This window comes from Pinus tabuliformis, chromosome 7 (assembly GCF_031772625.1).
Source record: "Pinus tabuliformis cultivar Carrire ecotype Pingquan chromosome 7, CPIR1, whole genome shotgun sequence".
Classification (NCBI taxonomy): Eukaryota; Viridiplantae; Streptophyta; class Pinopsida; order Pinales; family Pinaceae; genus Pinus; species Pinus tabuliformis.
The window spans coordinates 1,373,074,212-1,373,091,460 of NC_142293.1; the positions used below are offsets into that span (position 1 = coordinate 1,373,074,212).

The 17,249-nt window shown below is 35.6% G+C and overlaps 2 protein-coding genes across 17 annotated transcripts; one reads left to right on the forward strand and one right to left on the reverse strand.

Annotated features, from left to right (window-relative positions):
- The first annotated feature begins 2,791 nt into the window (after nt 1-2,791).
- LOC149252741 (uncharacterized) lies at nt 2,792-16,886 on the forward strand. 16 transcript variants are annotated; one of them, XM_089459774.1, is made up of 9 exons: nt 3,206-3,340; nt 6,060-6,166; nt 8,206-8,282; nt 14,041-14,147; nt 15,036-15,115; nt 15,242-15,970; nt 16,073-16,159; nt 16,253-16,345; nt 16,528-16,885. In XM_089459774.1, exons 5-9 carry the CDS (start codon nt 15,077-15,079, stop codon nt 16,807-16,809), a joined length of 1,230 nt encoding a protein of 409 aa, XP_089315900.1. In that variant the 5' UTR covers nt 3,206-3,340; nt 6,060-6,166; nt 8,206-8,282; nt 14,041-14,147; nt 15,036-15,076; the 3' UTR covers nt 16,810-16,885. The 16 variants fall into 16 exon arrangements, with proteins under 16 accessions (XP_089315911.1, XP_089315896.1, XP_089315897.1 ...); XM_089459775.1 differs by having other exon boundaries at nt 14,089-14,147; XM_089459778.1 differs by having other exon boundaries at nt 8,212-8,282.
- LOC149252742 (uncharacterized) lies at nt 6,754-13,694 on the reverse strand. The gene is made up of 4 exons (XM_089460370.1): nt 13,690-13,694; nt 9,902-10,364; nt 7,995-9,748; nt 6,754-7,093 (listed from the first exon to the last, which is right to left on the reverse strand). Exons 1-3 carry the CDS (start codon nt 13,692-13,694, stop codon nt 8,042-8,044), a joined length of 2,175 nt encoding a protein of 724 aa, XP_089316496.1. The 3' UTR covers nt 6,754-7,093; nt 7,995-8,041.
- Nucleotides 16,887-17,249: the final 363 nt, after the last annotated feature.

Genomic DNA, 17,249 nt, shown 5'->3' on the forward strand with positions numbered 1-17,249 from the left:
TTTGGTTTACCTTTGATAAAAAATGAAATTTTATTTCTTTTTCCTCGTAAAACCAAGGAAGATATGGCAATAATTCTCGTTAGAAAACTACTTCTTGTTGAAGGTTTATAATTGGTTGCAAAAGTTCAACAACTGGGTATAGAAGTTTTTAGTTGCTATTAGGGAAACAATGTGATTATAGGTTTTAGCAAACAGATCATTCTTGGTATTTGATTCACTTTGAGAATATAAGTACACCAAAGTGGATTAGGTTATGAGTGGATTGGCAAAGCAACCCTTATTTGTTCCTTTTAATTTTTGAGATATCTCAAGTTCAACTAGTGCTAGTAAATGGTTTCAAAGATGTTTGCTAGGGTTTTTCAACAAGGTCACTAGGTCCCAATGTAACATAGATACTTCATATTTGTTGAAAAGTAAAACCCCCACATAGCACTGAATAGATCATTAATGACTACCTAGAGAACTTATACTAAATTAATCGTGGAAGTAAAAATTACAACCAAATTAATCATGAAAGTAAGAACTACAATTGAAAAAAACACACTTGGTAATATACTAGAATTCATCCTCGCCAAATCCAAAGTTGATGAATAATATGTTAAATCTTTAATGAAACTCATGAAAAATAATAAGCATGTTATCGATATAAGAGTGCATGAACTTGCTTAATGTATATTTGTTAATTAGAGATGATGAATATCTAAATAAAGTTGATGGATAATATGTTAAATATTTGATGAAACTCATGAAAGATAATAAGCATGTTTATCCATATAGGAGTGCACAAACTTTCTTAATGTGTAGTTTACGAGAAATTTTTCCAGCGTAAATCACAAGATATATCATTTGTTTAGGCGTTTCGAACCAACCAGTGTGGTTCATCGTCAGGACAAGTTGAAGAATCAGATCCAACTTTGCATGTTAAATAGTTTGAGCAGAGGGGATATTTGCACCTTAGCCTTAACAACCCTTGCCCAAGATGAATCTATTTAATGGACTAGCTTGGATATGTTAGGTCTTGGATTTCCAGAGTACCCAATCAATGCTTAACTCCCTAGTCCTAGCCAAAATTCACTCCTATTGAAGAGACAACTTGAACAATCTTGCTAATAATATTAACAAGTTCGTTCCTTTTGATTGATTTACAACAAACCTTAATGCCTCTCTTTTCTTATCCTCCTCTTCCATTCTCCAACAAAAACTTATTAATCTTATATCATAAACACTTTATATAGGTAAGCATTGTAATCATTTTCCTCAACTCACATGGTACCTTTACACCTCAACCCATATAAGTGGACCTAAGTCCATGGCACAACCCATCACACTCTAAGATGGTTCTAATTGTCTCCTCAAAACTAGGACATAACACACCTTAAATGCCAAATGGTTAAGTCATCCCAAATTTGTGGGATTTTTTCCTTCATGGAACACATTCTAGCTAGTGTTGATCAAACACAATGCACTAACACCACTACCACACACTAAAAGTCCTAGATACCCTTACGCTGTGGAACGCACCCAAGCACTTCGACTGCACCTCCATAAAATGCACCTTCAACTTTGGATGTCCCAAAATAGTAATATCCTAACCCAATATGGCCTACTTGTTAGATTTGTGTAGTTCCCTCCTTATCAGATCCTTGCACCTCCTTGCACTCCATGGTAAATCTACTCTAATGGTCACCTTCCAAGTTCCAACACTTCCTTTCACATCATGACATAACCACCGATATACATTACAACAACCTTCAACTTCTTTAGTGGCTTGCACATCTATTTCACATTTCTTCTCCATCTTACAAAGTGGTAGTGCCAAGGAGAGAGTATCAAGTTGAATCAAGGATTGCTCACTTAGTACCACTACTAAGTTGCCTTCGTGCAACTTGTCAAATCCCTTAATTTTGTTTCACAACTTCTCATAGGGCTTAACTTGCTTGTATACACTTCTAAGTGAGACTACAATCCCCCAACCTCTCCTCTGCAACCCTTGTTAGAGTCTTCGTAGACGTGCAATCATGCCTCAAGCTGAATATAAAACTAGCATCCCAAATGTGCATGCTCATTCCATCTTTTAATGCTTCGCTGAAACCACATTATGACACTGCTTAAAATGAAATGTTTACATCTTAAGACAATGTACATACTTTGCTTATGACAATCTAAACTATGCAAGTGGCTAAGAGAGGACTATATTTTCCCATGATGAAAATATAGGGTCTTACAACCCCATTCACACAATAATTTTAATATATTTCACCCGAAAAAAGATACATACCCTACTCCTTTCAAATTTATCATATAATTTTAAGAAATTAACACTTGTTATTAACTATTAAATAGACTTACTATATATTCTCCTTTGTTTGCACCCACCTTATATGTAAAAACATATAAATATTTTCAATACAACCAAATTAAAATCATATTTTTCCATTTAAAAATTATTAAATTGAAATTAAAAAAAATTACACCTAATAAACTTAAACAACAACCATAAAATTATATTATTATTATTATAAATATTTTCTAACCTAACCAATAACCAAAAACATTATATAGTTACTTCTTTAGTGATGTGAAAATAAAAAAAATGTATTTATTGTTTTAATAACACCTAATAAACTTAAACAACAACCATAAAATTATATTATTATACATATTTTCCAACCTAACCAAGAACCAAAAACATTATATAGCTACTTAACTAGTGATGTGAAAATAAAAAAATGTATTTACTGTCTTTCACTATGAAATTAGCATTTTTGAAAAAAGGTAAAGCTTTACTTTTCTTTACAAAACCCCTCCCAACCAAAACTTCGTTTACGTTCTAGAACAAGAAGGAGGATCTGTTCGCTTTTCGCAGGGCGGGAGCGAAAACGAGATTGCAGAGATTTGCGAATTAGGGTTTCACCAGTAGCAGACACTCGAACCCCACGATCGGTTCTTCAGTCCATTGACGGCGCCAAGGTATGTTCCATTTTTAACTTCAATGGATTTCCACCCGCACATTCAGTCTTCCACACAGAGAGGAGTACACGCATTTCAGGTTTCTGGTTCAAAATACAGTGTGTTTTTAGCAGCCACTCTTGTATGTTTAGGTTTTAATCTCTGTGCTACAATCTGTTACTGTTTGCAGGGATGGCACTGGCATTTGATGAGTACGGGAGGCCATTTATCATAATAAAGGAGCAGGAGCAGAAGACCCGAATCAGAGGCTTAGATGCTCAGAAGGCCAACATTGCGGCTGCCAGGTCCGTTGCGAGAATCCTCCGCACCTCACTTGGCCCCAAGGGAATGGACAAGATGCTCCAGAGCCCCGACGGCGATGTCACCATCAGTAAGCTTCTCTTCCATTTATTGAATCTCTATTTCTGGGTCGGTAAAACCCCTTAAAAATCTAAAAATCTGAAACTAAGTAGAATTTATTTTAAAAAACTTATGATTCGTAAGTAGGAGTTACTTTAAAAAATTTATAGGTTTTCCGAAAGGAGTGAAATAAGCAAATACTCTGCGATCTGCTTACTCTTCCTCACAAACTGTGAGGCCCGCCGAGCTAGATGCTCTACATACGACGCTGACTGCCTACGAAAGCTCACGAATGGGTGAATGCGTTGAGATGTCACTAACATTGAGAGATAGACACTTTCCAGGGATCTACTTGGCGTAGAGGTACTTTTGGCGGGCTTTTCACTAACCAAGAAACTTCGTTTACAAATTATTTTGCTCAAAATAACACCAATTGCTCGACAGCAGAAGGTTCATAAAGAAATGGAAATAATAATTTTAAGAAGAATTTCGGAATAAAGAAATAAATTATATAAATGTCCACAAATGATGAAAGGACATTAGGTTAATGGGATTAAAACTATATATTGATGCTGGAGTGCTTAAAGGTATTCGCTGAAAAAGAGAGACTACAAATAAGATTTCAGATTTAACAGAATGACGAATCATAAAATAACAAAGGGGTGATTATCTCAATTGTTTGTAGCCAATGTTGTTGAGCATCTGGCTAGTTCTGGTTACGTGTTAGTAGGTAACCAGTTTAAATCCCCCAGATTTAGGTGCACTAGTCTATGTCAACAGTTTTACGAAGAATGCCATTCACAAATATGGAGAAGCATCTCTTGGATTTCCTTATTAGATTTTCAAGGGTTATAATAACAGATAAACCTGATACAATGAAGACGAGCATCTGGCTGGTTCTGGTTACGTGTTAGTAGGTAACCAGTTTAAATCCCCCAGATTTAGGTGCACTAGTCTATGTCAACAGTTTTACGAAGAATGCCATTCACAAATATGGAGAAGCATCTCTTGGATTTCCTTATCAGATTTTCAAGGGTTATAATAACAGATAAACCTGATACAATGAAGACGAGACTAATAGCAGAAGCCTAGAAAATAAATAAGTCCTAATTTATCTAAGCGTCAAAGGAGAGGTATGCAGGGCCATAAACCAGGCTGGATTCTATCCTGGCAAACTTTATTGAAGCTCATCGGACTGCAAAGTTTGATGGCATCAATCTGCATTGCTTCTCTGCGACATATTTTGGCATTGATGCATAGTTAATATGGAATCGATACTCCATATATATGTAATCTAACCAATAGCGTCAAAATGGCATCATCTTATATGACCATGGAAATAACTCCTAATGAAGACTGTAATCTTACAGAGACCAGCATAAATAAACATGTTGAGTTTAAGATCCATAAGGCACCGTTGAGTATTTTTTAAGTGACAAGACACCATTGTTGAGAATTCGATGTTTATATGTAATCTAACCAATAGCATCAAATGGAATCATCTTATATGACCATGGAAAGAACCCCTAATGAAGACTGTAATCTTACAGAGACCAGCATAAATAAACTTGTTGAATTTAAGATCCACAAGGCACTGTTGAGTTTTTTTTTTAAGTTACAAGACACCATTGTTGACAATTTGTTGTTTAGATTCAAGTCTACGGCATATAGTTGGCATAGTAAGAAAAGATATGTTGCTCCCTCAGAACTCACTGGCACTAGCTAGTAAGGTGACTATCAAGAAGTGAAAGGAACAAATCTCTATGATACCAAAGATCATCTGACTTCACTTCTAAGGAATGTCAGACTTTTGTTGTGTCTTCAATCTCCATAATAAGTCCAGGAGTATCCACCGATCTTCATTCTCTGAAGCATTGATCTATCTCATTGGTATAATTTCCTTTGCCTATCTTCAATATCATAATCAAGGAAGAGCATATGCATGGGCAGATTGTTCTGGCAGTCAGTGATATTGTTGACATCCACTGTCAATACTATTAGCATTTCAAAATCAAAACTATCTTCTACACTTGGGGTTTCAGACGAAGCAGGGTTTCAAATCATAACCAGTCTGAAAAACCATTGGAGTTGGGGGCTCTTTGACTAGGTTCTGAAAGTGCATGCTATTTGTAAGATTGGTGTAATGAAAGGAAGGGTAAAGAGGGTATAGCCAAAGTAATTGATAGGTTTCTGGTGGACACAAAAATTAGGTTATACCTACCTTCAGTGACAATGGAATTCACAACCACCAAACCCAAATTTTATATTTTTTAGGCACTAGCTGGAGTAGTGGATAAAACCCCCACTCCTTTAGATCCAAATAATTTTAACTTCTATATCGATCCATCGCCACTTTATGTTATTTCCTTGTAGACGAAGGGATGGAACTCCCTGTCTGAAACATAAAACAAAATTTAAGGAACAGTAGCATGAGTCGAGCAGTGTTCTCTCCTCTGATGAGTTGTGGCACAAAAACCGTGCATTATCTAAGTCCCTCCTCTTTAAGGTAGAACTGGGTGATTGATTAACTGACCTGGAAAACTTCTTCATCCTCTATTGCAAAACAGAGTATTTCTATGTTAGTCAGTCGAACTCACATGGAAAATCCAATCTGTGATATGTTTTATTTCTCTAAAATAAAACAAAATTAACCATATGTTGCATTACAGATTTGTTTTCGACTTGCATCCCAATCAGCGATATTAGGCTATATATCTCAATAAATTACTGTTTTCATTGTCACGTTCCAGGTACTCCTTTGAGATCAAGTCCTGAATTCTGGATTTTATTGCTTTAAGTTCGGGCTTGAATGTGCTTTGGAACTGTTCAACACACTCACTCAATAGTTGTTGCTGAGGTAAGATTTTTCTAGCCTTCATGATGAGAACTATTGTTGAATCTATTCAGAAATGTCTGTCCTCTTTTACATTTTCAATCACTCTATTCCTCTCATTTGCATTCATATCTGTAAGTGGAATCTTAATATTTGTCAACTTGTGCGAAAAGGGAGGATTGAATTCAAAATTATCACTTGTAGATATTGTTGCAGTGCTAGGTTCCTTTAGAAGAATCTCGATCTTGCCACATGAAACTAAATACAGAAGTTGAATAAGATCTTCATCTTCCAAATTTAGTTGAAATTTAATTTCTACACAGCTCATCTTCGTAGCTTCATTGAACAGCAGTAGCAGAGCTGCTTGGTATGTTGTTACTGCCAATTCTATTACCGATGGCTTTTGGCTCTACACAGTTCATATGGCTCACGATGTATAAGACTTTGTTCCTCTGCATTATGTATAACACTAACACATAGGTCAAATGGCACATTCCTATACAACAAAGTCAGTTTGAACTTTGAATGAATGGCATCAATCTACATTGCTTCTCTGTGACATATTACCTCATAATACAACAAAGCGCAGTAAGAAAGAACTAACAGGCAAATCGGCTAAGAATATAACATAGAGTGATCTCATATGATTTTCAACGTAAAAGATCTAATAAACAATCATAGCAAAAACCTTCTTTTGGTGGAAAAACAGTTCCACCACAAATAAATAAAAACACTCTCCATATACACAATACACACGGGTTCTAAATAAATCCTTTGGACCGTGTACAAACGGGAATAATTTACTTTATAACAAATAAATAATTGAAACTCATAGTGGCTTCCTATTCATGGAAGGACCAATATAACAGAAAGCCATCGTCATGATGATACTTTTACATCTCTGACTTTGTTCCAGACAGATGTGAAGACAATTGATGAGAAGCTGCCATGCTGAACAACAACAACAGCAACATAATATTTAGTAATTAGAAAGATCTATATCCAGAACTATATAGACTGAGCAGCTATTCTAAAGCCCAATTCACTCAACAACAATGGTGCTACTTTTATTTTCAAAACTTTTTTAGGGACAAAACCAGTAGATCCATGTAACCATCATCACAAATATAACCTCTACTACTGTGCACTGCAAAAATGGAGGGTGGAAAGTGCTGTTAGTGAAAATTTCCAATGGATGTTTGGCTTGTTAAATCTTGTTGAATTACAAAATGATGGGACTAGCCTGAATTCAGTATCCTGGATTTGTGGTCCACAGTTTTCTGTTATGAAATTTCCTAGCCCATTAGGATCTGGGAATCATATTCCTTGAGAGCTGATGGATTTTGATTAATTTGGAGTGGTAACACTTGCTTTGATACTGCAGCAAGAAAAGCATCTTTACAGTCTGCAGTTCATTCTCAACCATTTGATTGCATCCTTTGGTGTATCTGTGTCTTTCTATGTTCTCCAGTTCCTCTACCTTCTAGTTTCTATGTGAATAATATACACATCGGATCTATTAAGCTAAGTGTCATCTTTGTCTTTTAATTGGTAATGGTTTCAAGAGTAAATCTGATTCTAGGTTCGGATTAATGAGTTTCACTGGTTAATGAATCTTATCGCATTTGACAGCTTTGTCTTTATCTGTATTTTCTATAATTGATCTGAGTAGAACAATGCAATCACATATGTCAGATTAGATTCGTCCAATCTAAAAGCTGTAGGATATAAGTTAATCAATTTTGGAAGAGAGTTAACAAAATTTCAGAAAATAGCAGTAGGTCAATGGCATAAAAAGACATCCAACTAATTTAATTCTGAAAACACTAAAGGTTAGAGTCACAGTTATTACCTTGTTTGCCAATTTCATTTCCTTCTCTTGGTATCGACTCAATCTTCTCAAACGTGGACCCGTCCTTCTCTTGAGCCATCCACATCTTTTTCAGCATGAGAATTTCGGGATTTTCGGCCAAACATCAGAAGTCTTCTGAATCCTTTGGCAGTGTTTTCTGAATTGCCCCACTTTCTACGGGAATGTGCTGAATCCAACTTTTTATTGTCAGTTACAGGGGAGACCAATGGTGGGACCTGAGCTACTCTCTGTAACTGTGGCCTTGCATTTGGAGAATTGGAGACAATGGTAAGAGATTTGCCAAACTCAAAATTATGTAACTTTGGAGTACATATTTCTTCAGAGGGGACATCGTTTTCAGGTATTAATCTGAACTCAAAATTGTTTGAATCTGGATCATCAAGAGATGAGGCATGCACAACCGTTGCTTCAGAAGGTTCCTCAAGATCAGATCTCTGGAGTTTAAAAGATGAAGATTGAAAGCTGTTCTTGCGATCTGGCTGTACATCAAGCTGCCTAGAATTCGGAGAGTCTGACATAGCCACTTCAATTAGAGGAGTTGAGGCAGCTTCTGTGACCTCAACATTCTCAGGTCTTTCATCTACTAAACCATCCACTGTTGCGCCATGATAATCTCTAGACTGCTGAACACGGTCCAACTTCAAGATAGATAATGAATTGGTTGAATCTCGAGTAGCTAAATCCCCCGAATAGATTGAACCCTTTCCTCTCTTTCCAGAACTATAATCCAGATTAGATCCTTCTACCTGTTCTTTATCTTCTATTGTCTTCCAATAGTCTGCTTTCAATGGCTGATTATTTTCCCCATTTTGTGATTTGGATTCATTAATATGCTTATCTGTAACACATACATCTGTATGTTCCTTAGACTTGCCATTTACCACACTATTATCCAGGTTACTTTCTTCATCATTGCAAAGGGCCTGCATGGCTGAACTACCTGGGTGATTTTTCTGTCTGCCTTTCAAATCTAAGGGAACTTTTAAGGACCCACCATTTAATTTTCTTACAGGTAAAGCGATCTTGTTTGCAGCGAGTGACTGGTTTTTCTTTGAATTCGGGTTATCCAAGTCATTTGCAGTTGGCTCTGAAACAACGGCATTGACCTTTAGTGTATCACCCTGTTTCTCCATCCATAAAACTGGAGTCTGGTTGCTGCTCTTCTTAACATTAGAGATGCTGCCATTTTCTTTGTTTAAAATATTTGACCCATTTGAATCCATGGCCTTTTCGTGGAAGACCTTTGTAACAGTCTTGGAAGAAACGGATGATTTATCATTAGCTTTTACATTACCTCCGATTTCTGTCTTGCTAGAAGTAATTTGTTTACTGCTCTTCTTAACATTAACTGTAGTTTGTTTAGCTGGAGAAACTAACCTTGACTGTCTTGAGGTATTGGAATCTTCTCTTTTGAGTCCCGACTGAGAAGAAATCGACTGACTAACAGTATCCCTCAAATGGTTTGATGTCTCTTTATGTGAACTCAATCTATATATTGCTTCATTGGAATCTTTTTTGAGAGGCTTCGGAAGAGACTGTGCACGAGTTAGGAGAGGACTTGTTTGAATTTTCTGATAACTTACAGATAATTCACTTGTTGGTACAGGCTTCAGTTGTTGATGCTTTGGCAGATGGGAGTTAGTTGCCAGTTTATTTGCACTTGTAGCTGTCTTTCCTGCAATTCGTTGTCTCTGTGTCTTCGGATCTTCAATCCGTTTACTCTCCTCCTCTTCCTGAATAGAATCTCTCCACCAAAAAATCATGTTAACAATATATACTTTTGACCATAATCCAGCACAATGCAGCTAGAATAAACCAGCTCCTTCCAGATTTTGTAAAGAGAAACTTAATAAAAGTGGGAAAATTTAAAAAGAAAATATTAATACCTTGTCCTTTCTGGTCTTTTGCAGACTTGCTTTAAAGGAAAGTGATTGTTGGGCCTGTGACTGTGCTTCGGCCAATGGAGTCGGCTTCGTTGATTTTCCGCTCCTTGCAGCCTTTTCAGCCTTTTTCTTTGTTGGCACTTCTTCTACTGCTTTCAACTGCCCATCCTTGCATCCTATTTTCGTTCCAGGTAGTTCCTCTACAATTTTATCATTTTGCTTCCTTGGCAGAGATCCTTGTTCATTCACTTGACCATTACAGTTTTCATCAAGATACATATCATTATCTGTCACAGGATCACATAGGGAGTCTTTTTCAGAATTTCTCTCTGGAACCATAAACAACTGAGCAGGTTCCTGGATAATAGAGGTTTCAGATTTGTTTTCTGGGACATTAGGGAAAGGATGTTCAGCCTTATCAATTGGTGTAAGCCCAGAGTCCATATTTATGTCAGACATCAATTCTCTATATTTATGTCAGACATCAATTCTCTATTGACATGCTCATGCACTGTAGATCGAGGTTGGGACTATGAAAGAATTATCCACTAAACATTGCCCATAGCATTTTTCTCTGCACAATTGATCATTGTTCTCAGTAATTGTGTTCTCAACATCAACCCTGGCATCCCATTGTGAATCTGTATGAACTAATTCCTTTTGCGTATGCCGCTTAGAAACATTAATGAACCATTTGTTTTTGTCCTCCAATGTCACCTTTATCTAGAATCCTCAACGAATGTTTTGTTACCACAATGGCCAAGTCACTGGTCTCATGCCTGTAATAAAAATGGTGTTCATATAAATCATCAATCCACCACCATCACTGTAATGATAATCACAATATCATGATCATTATAATAAGAAAATCTAGAGGGATTTATAAGTGTGAAATCCAGCAAAATCTGCTTTTTAAAATAGCAAATCATACATATTTTTGTTGAAATATTTTAATTTTTGGGATTTTTATACTATTTTAGATTTTATATATTCTGCATGAATTTTGTTGAATCTTATTAATCTTTAAAATGGCATATGAAAATTATAAAATGTTTGACCATATTTGTATTAAAATATTCAAATTTAAAATACATTATTCAAAGCTTCTCTATCTCATTGGTATAATTTCCATTGCCTATCTTCAATATCATAATCAAGGAAGAGCATATGCATGGGCAGATTGTTCTGGCAGTCAGTGATATTGTTGACATCCACTGTCTATACTATTAGCATTTCAAAATCAAAACTAAGTGACAAGACACCATTGTTGACAATTCACCGTTTAGATTCAAGTCTAGGGCATATAGTTGTCATAGTAAGAAAAGATATGTTGCTCCCTCGCTGATACTTCTCACTGGCACTAGCTAGTAAGGTTCCTATGAAGAAGTGAAAGGAACAAATCTCTATGATACCAAAGATCATCTGACTTCACTTCTAAGGAATGTCAGACTTTTTATGTGTCTTCAATCTCCATAATAAGTCCAGGAGTATCCATTGATCTTCATTCTCTGAAGCATAGATCTATCTCATTGGTATAATTTCCTTTGCCTATCTTCAATATCATAATCAAGGAAGAGCATATGCATGGGCAGATTGTTCTAGCAGTCAGTGATATTGTTGACATCCACTGTCAATACTATTAGCATTTCAAAATCAAAACTATCTTCTACACTTGGGGTTTCAGACGAAGCAGGGTTTCAAATCATAACCAGTCTGAAAAACCATTGGAGTTGGGGGGCTCTTTGACTAGGTTCTGAAAGTGCATGCTATTTGTAAGATACATTATAGAGCTACTTAGAGGGCTAGAGGTGGATTATTGTATAACACATATGCTAGGGAGTCACACCACAATCCAAGCTTTCTCTTTTAGTAGGCTTTAGTGTGTTACTGCTGTGGCATGCATTATGGCGATACCATCCCTACAGGAGCTATGGTCATTATTAGAAAGATTTCTGGTGAGCTTAGTATGCATTGATACAATGGTTTTAGGAGATGGCTTATAAGGAGTGCAATGGAGATGTTGAGTGTAGAAACATACAGATCACATATGGAAATTCCATTATGGCTTTCTAGTGGGAGTGATTAGCTTGTTGGAGACCAGAACTTCAGATGCTACCGAATACAAAAAACACTCTGATTTTCTTTTTTGCCTGCCTTTCTCGAAACCTCGTTCTGGATAATCCACTCATCGGAGGTATGAAAGTGAAGGACTTGAAATACCAACCTTCATCTCCCAGATGCTGGGAACTTGGGAGAGAATGCTAGATGGTTTCAAGATCTCACTTTTGTGGAATATGGTTTCAATATTTTCATGCTGATCCTGAGACCCCGGGTGAGCAATTTGTCATTAGCAGATCCCAGTCTTTAAGTAGTTAGTCCTGTTTGGACACTAGGAGATCCCTCTTTAGCTCCTTTTACTGCTTTCATGAACCCCACCCATCTACTCCTGAACCTGGACCACCTGTAACTCCTGCTACTGATCTTTAGTCAAATCCATGAAGGGAGCATGCCAGGAAAGCATTTTTATTGTTGATGGCATAACTGCTGCAGGTCCAATTAGAGAAAAATTGTTTGATATGGACAGCAACAGAAAACATGAGGGATTCATTGACCCTGCCAAAATTGAGGGAAACAATGGCCAGGAAGCTGGAGAGAACCAAAATTTCGAAGTTGGAGAAAATATACAGATTGTGGTGAGCAAGTAGGAACCTTCCCAACTGGATACTCCATTGAGGATCCATGAGGTTACGCCGGGATATAATATATCAACCTGTTTAAGCACCTTATTTGGCCTGGACTCTAGTATTCGATCCAAAAATTCAGAACTTAGAAAAAGTTACAATATATCCCCTTGTTTAAGTATGAATGAATCTCTTCTAGAAGACAAGGTGTGTGCAAACAACAACTTTCCCTGGATAAGCCATTGAAGAGGCTTGAACATGTTGAGGGACTAGAATATGATACCCCAGTGAAAAAGCTTGAGCTTATAGAAAATGATGTGACATCAGAGACTAAATATTCATCACTGCATGTCCTACTCGGAGACTACGTGTCTGTCATGGAGAAGGATGCTATGGTTTTGGAAGGGACAGAGCATTTTGAAAGTAATCTCCTTACAGAAAATCCTGTAGAATCTGGAGAAGTAGCTGAAGGTTCTACTATTTTGGCTGATATGAATGTTCCTAGTAAAGGGGATTCAAAAAGAACCAAATTGTAGACAGAATACCGACTTTGAGCAATAGATTGCAAACTTTGCAATTGGACTTACAAGGACAACTTCCAGAGTCATTCTATGCTACACCTTCCAGAAGGCCGATGAATTGAAAACTTAATGGAAGCACAAAGAAAACCATAGATACCATTTCTGTTTACAGGCCAAGGCAATCCATAGGAAGTGATGAGGCTATGCACAGTTCATTAAAGGAGAGTTGTGCTGGGTTGGTGGGACAACTTAGTTTATGGAAGTTATAGAATCTACAGAAAGAAAATGAAACAGCAGCGATGGATTCTGAAAAGGTAAGCTAAATTATGTATGAACTTCATATTTTTCCATCTTCTTTATCAGATTCATCTTAAGGAACATAGTACACAGTTGGTGCACTATATGTGTGACATTTTTTCATTTTTTCCTTTCAAGAGATAAGTAAACAATTTGTTTCACAGAATATTTCATAACCTACACTGGAATAGAGGATGGAATCCTTCGACACACCACTGAATACTCTTGGACATACTGAGGGCCATGATATATCTCCTTGCTTGTACACATTATTTGGACCAAAATGTAGTACGCCATTGACAAATCGTGAGCTTACATAAGATAATGATAAGGTTGTTACTGGCACACCATTTGAAAATGCTCTGCAGTCTCCATTAGTGACTGAATCAGGGGGAGTTGACAATTTTGGCAATGAATTGCCATGGTTAGTTTATGTATTTCTATCCTCTATCGCAAAACAGAGTATTTCTATGTTAGTCAATCGAACTCACATGGAAATCCAATTTGTGATATGTTTTATTTCTCTAAAATAAAACAAAATTAACCATAAGTTGCATTACAGATTTGTTTTCAACTTGCATCTCAATCAGCAATATTAGGCTATATATCTCAATAAATTACTGTTTTCATTGTCACGTTCCAGGTACTCCTTTGAGATCAAGTCCTAAATTTTGGATTTTATTACTTTAAGTTCGGGCTTGAATGTGCTTTGGAGCTTTTCAACACACTCGCTCAATAGTTTTTGCTGAGGTAAGATTTTTCTAGCCTTTATGATGAGAACTATTCTTGAATCTTTTTAGAAATGTTTGTCTTCTTTTACATTTTCGATCACTCTGTTCCTCTCATTTGCATTCATATCTGTAAGTGGAATCTTAATATTTTTCAACTTGTGCGAAAAGGGAGGATTGAATTCAAAATTATCACTTGTAGATATTGTTGCAGTGCTAGGTTCCTTTAGAAGAATCTTGTTCTTGCCACATGAAACTAAATACAGAAATTGAATAAGATCTTCATCTTCCAAATTTTTAGCAGATAAAAACTGCTGTTGTTTGTATTATGTAATAAAAACAACAGATTTTTAGCAATTAGAAATTAGATTTACCAAATTTCCAAATGTTTTTTATCTAATTATAGAACATAAACAGCAGCAGATTTTTACATAATTACATAATACAAACAGCAGCAGATTTTTACCAATTAGAAATTTCTAATTGGTAAAAATCTGCTGCTGTTTGTATTATGTAATTATGTAAAAATCTGCTGCTGTTTATGTTCTGTAATTAGATAAAAAACATTTGGAAATTTGGTAAATCTAATTTCTAATTGCTAAAAATCTGCTATTTGTATTATGTAAGTATGTAAAAATCCGCTGCTTTTTATATTTTGTAATTATGTAAAAAGGGTAATGTTTTTTTAGGAAAAAACATGAAGGGGGGAACAATGGCATGAGGTCTTTTATATACATGACAGCATAAGAGCTGAACCATTTTATCATTTAGCACTGGAGAATCTGATTCCAAGAAAGGAAGAAATTGTCAAAATAGAAATTGTCACTTGGATTTTTAACTAAGTTGTTTGCAAATTCCGCCCTAGAGAGCCATTTTGAGATTATTCACCTTCAATCCTTTGTTTTTTAAGGGAGAACATCCTTTTCTATCGATCTCTTCTACTTTGAGGATATGGCAAGTGGAGAAGGAGGTGCAAGTGGATCGGAAAAGGTAAGCTTACTTTGTTTTTATAGAATAATTGCATAATATAATATGTTTTATTTTTTGTTTAAGGTTTGAAGTTAGAATTATAATTTTATAATTATACTTTGTGGTAAATCATTGAAATTTGGACAGGGAAAGAATCTGATAACAGAGTCCTTGCTTGAAGATGTTTTTGGGATAGAAGGACTCAAAAAACTTCAATCTTTGGATGCTGAATCCCTAATGCATTTTCTTAAGACAAAATCCCCTGAAGCTAATCAACTAGGTCCAGGTAATCAACAAGCTTTAGGAGAATCCATTAGTTCCCCATCCTCTCTTGGATCAAGAAAAAAATCGAAAAAAGTGTTATTGACATCAAACACCAATAATGAAGAACATTGTGTTGAAACATCTTGTGTGATGGCAACTCCTGGGACTGCAAATTCTTGTTCATCCTCAGCTTATGCATCATCTATTGGTAGTTTAGGTACCAAGATAGAGTATGACCCTGTCTCAGGGGAGATAAGAAGGACAGAAGCAGGAAAACAATTCTTAAATAGGCTAAAGGACTCCTGCCTTCAACGATTTAGAGATCATCTTCACCTCACATTCTCCAAGATTCCACTTCACCTAAAAAAGATGGTGGTACAAGACATAGAGAATGAATTTGGTACCGGTTGGTCGGTTAAGAAGATAAAATTGCAAATGTCGCTCAATTGTAAGAGGTTTCGTTGCAACCAAACAAGAAAAATTAAAAAAATGCCTCAAGATCAAAGACTGAAACAAAGACCTATTGACATACCTTTTAAAGTATGGAAAGAACTTGTAAAATCATATGAGAAGTTGGATGCACAAAGAAAAGTCGGCAATGAGAGCATTCAGGTATTGAATTTTTCATTAAACATTATTTAGAATGTATTAATACTTATAAGTATCTTAGACATGTATTTGTGTGAAAATAAATTGAATTGGTTTATGTTTAAGGACAAGGCATCCAAGGCGAGGTTAACCAAGACAAAAGTCACTCATTGTAGTGGCCAGAAAGGTTTAAAAGCACTGATAACAACCTTTGTAAGTATATTAAACATGTGATATTTTTTTAATACATTTTGTACTAGAAGAAAGTCATTGTTATCTAATTTCTCCCTATTTACTGATTGATAGGAACTAAAATATGGAAGACCTCCAAATCATTTGGAAAAGGAGGTGCTGCAGCAAAAGAGATGGGTTGAATTTGTTGTTTGGATGGACTCTATGGTATGTAATCTTAGTTGGATTTCCAATATACTTTTAAACCATATTTTCATTTTATTTTTTAGTACTATTGGATATTATATCTTACCTCATTTTATGGTTAACATTGTATAACAAAAACATGCGTTGTGTTATGTAATTAATACTAACATGTAATATTGATTTTTTTTGTTAGAATGCTATAGGTAATGACTGCCAAGATGATGATCCAAATTATGTTCGACATATATCAGGAGATGATGAGGATGAGGATGAGGATGATGGTGGTGAAGGAGGAGATGATGATGATAGTTGCGGTGTTGGTGATGATGTGGATTAGAGTAATGAGGATGGTCAAGATGATCATGAGGATGATCTTGGTGGTGGTAGCTAGGCATGCACATGCATTGTTTTTTATGAAGAAATTATTGTGTAGAATGACATTGTTATGTTTAGATGGGTGTTGTGAATTTACCCTATATCAATGAGACATTTTGATTTTGTAATCATACGATGAGTTTGATTTATGTATGTTGTTAATTTATCGTAGAATAACGATATTCATGAAATATTTTGATTTGTTAATCATATTTGAATTTTACTTGTTTTGATTAAAAATAATACTGATTTTATTAGTATTATGTTGCTATTTTATACATGTTTTGAAAATTGTTAATGACACATTGTTATTTTTTTGGATGGATGTTGTCAATTTCTCTTAAATTTCTTTACAAATGATTTTGAATTGTGATATCTGCTTTAATGATATTTAGAAACTATCATATATTTCACTATGAATCTATAAAGGGGGTCATATATGTAAAGAAAAATATACTCTATATAAGAAGTCAAATGCGGATGTAACCATGGATGCAAAATTGAAAGTAAAATTGGATGTTAAACTAGGAATTAATACAAAATGCAAACA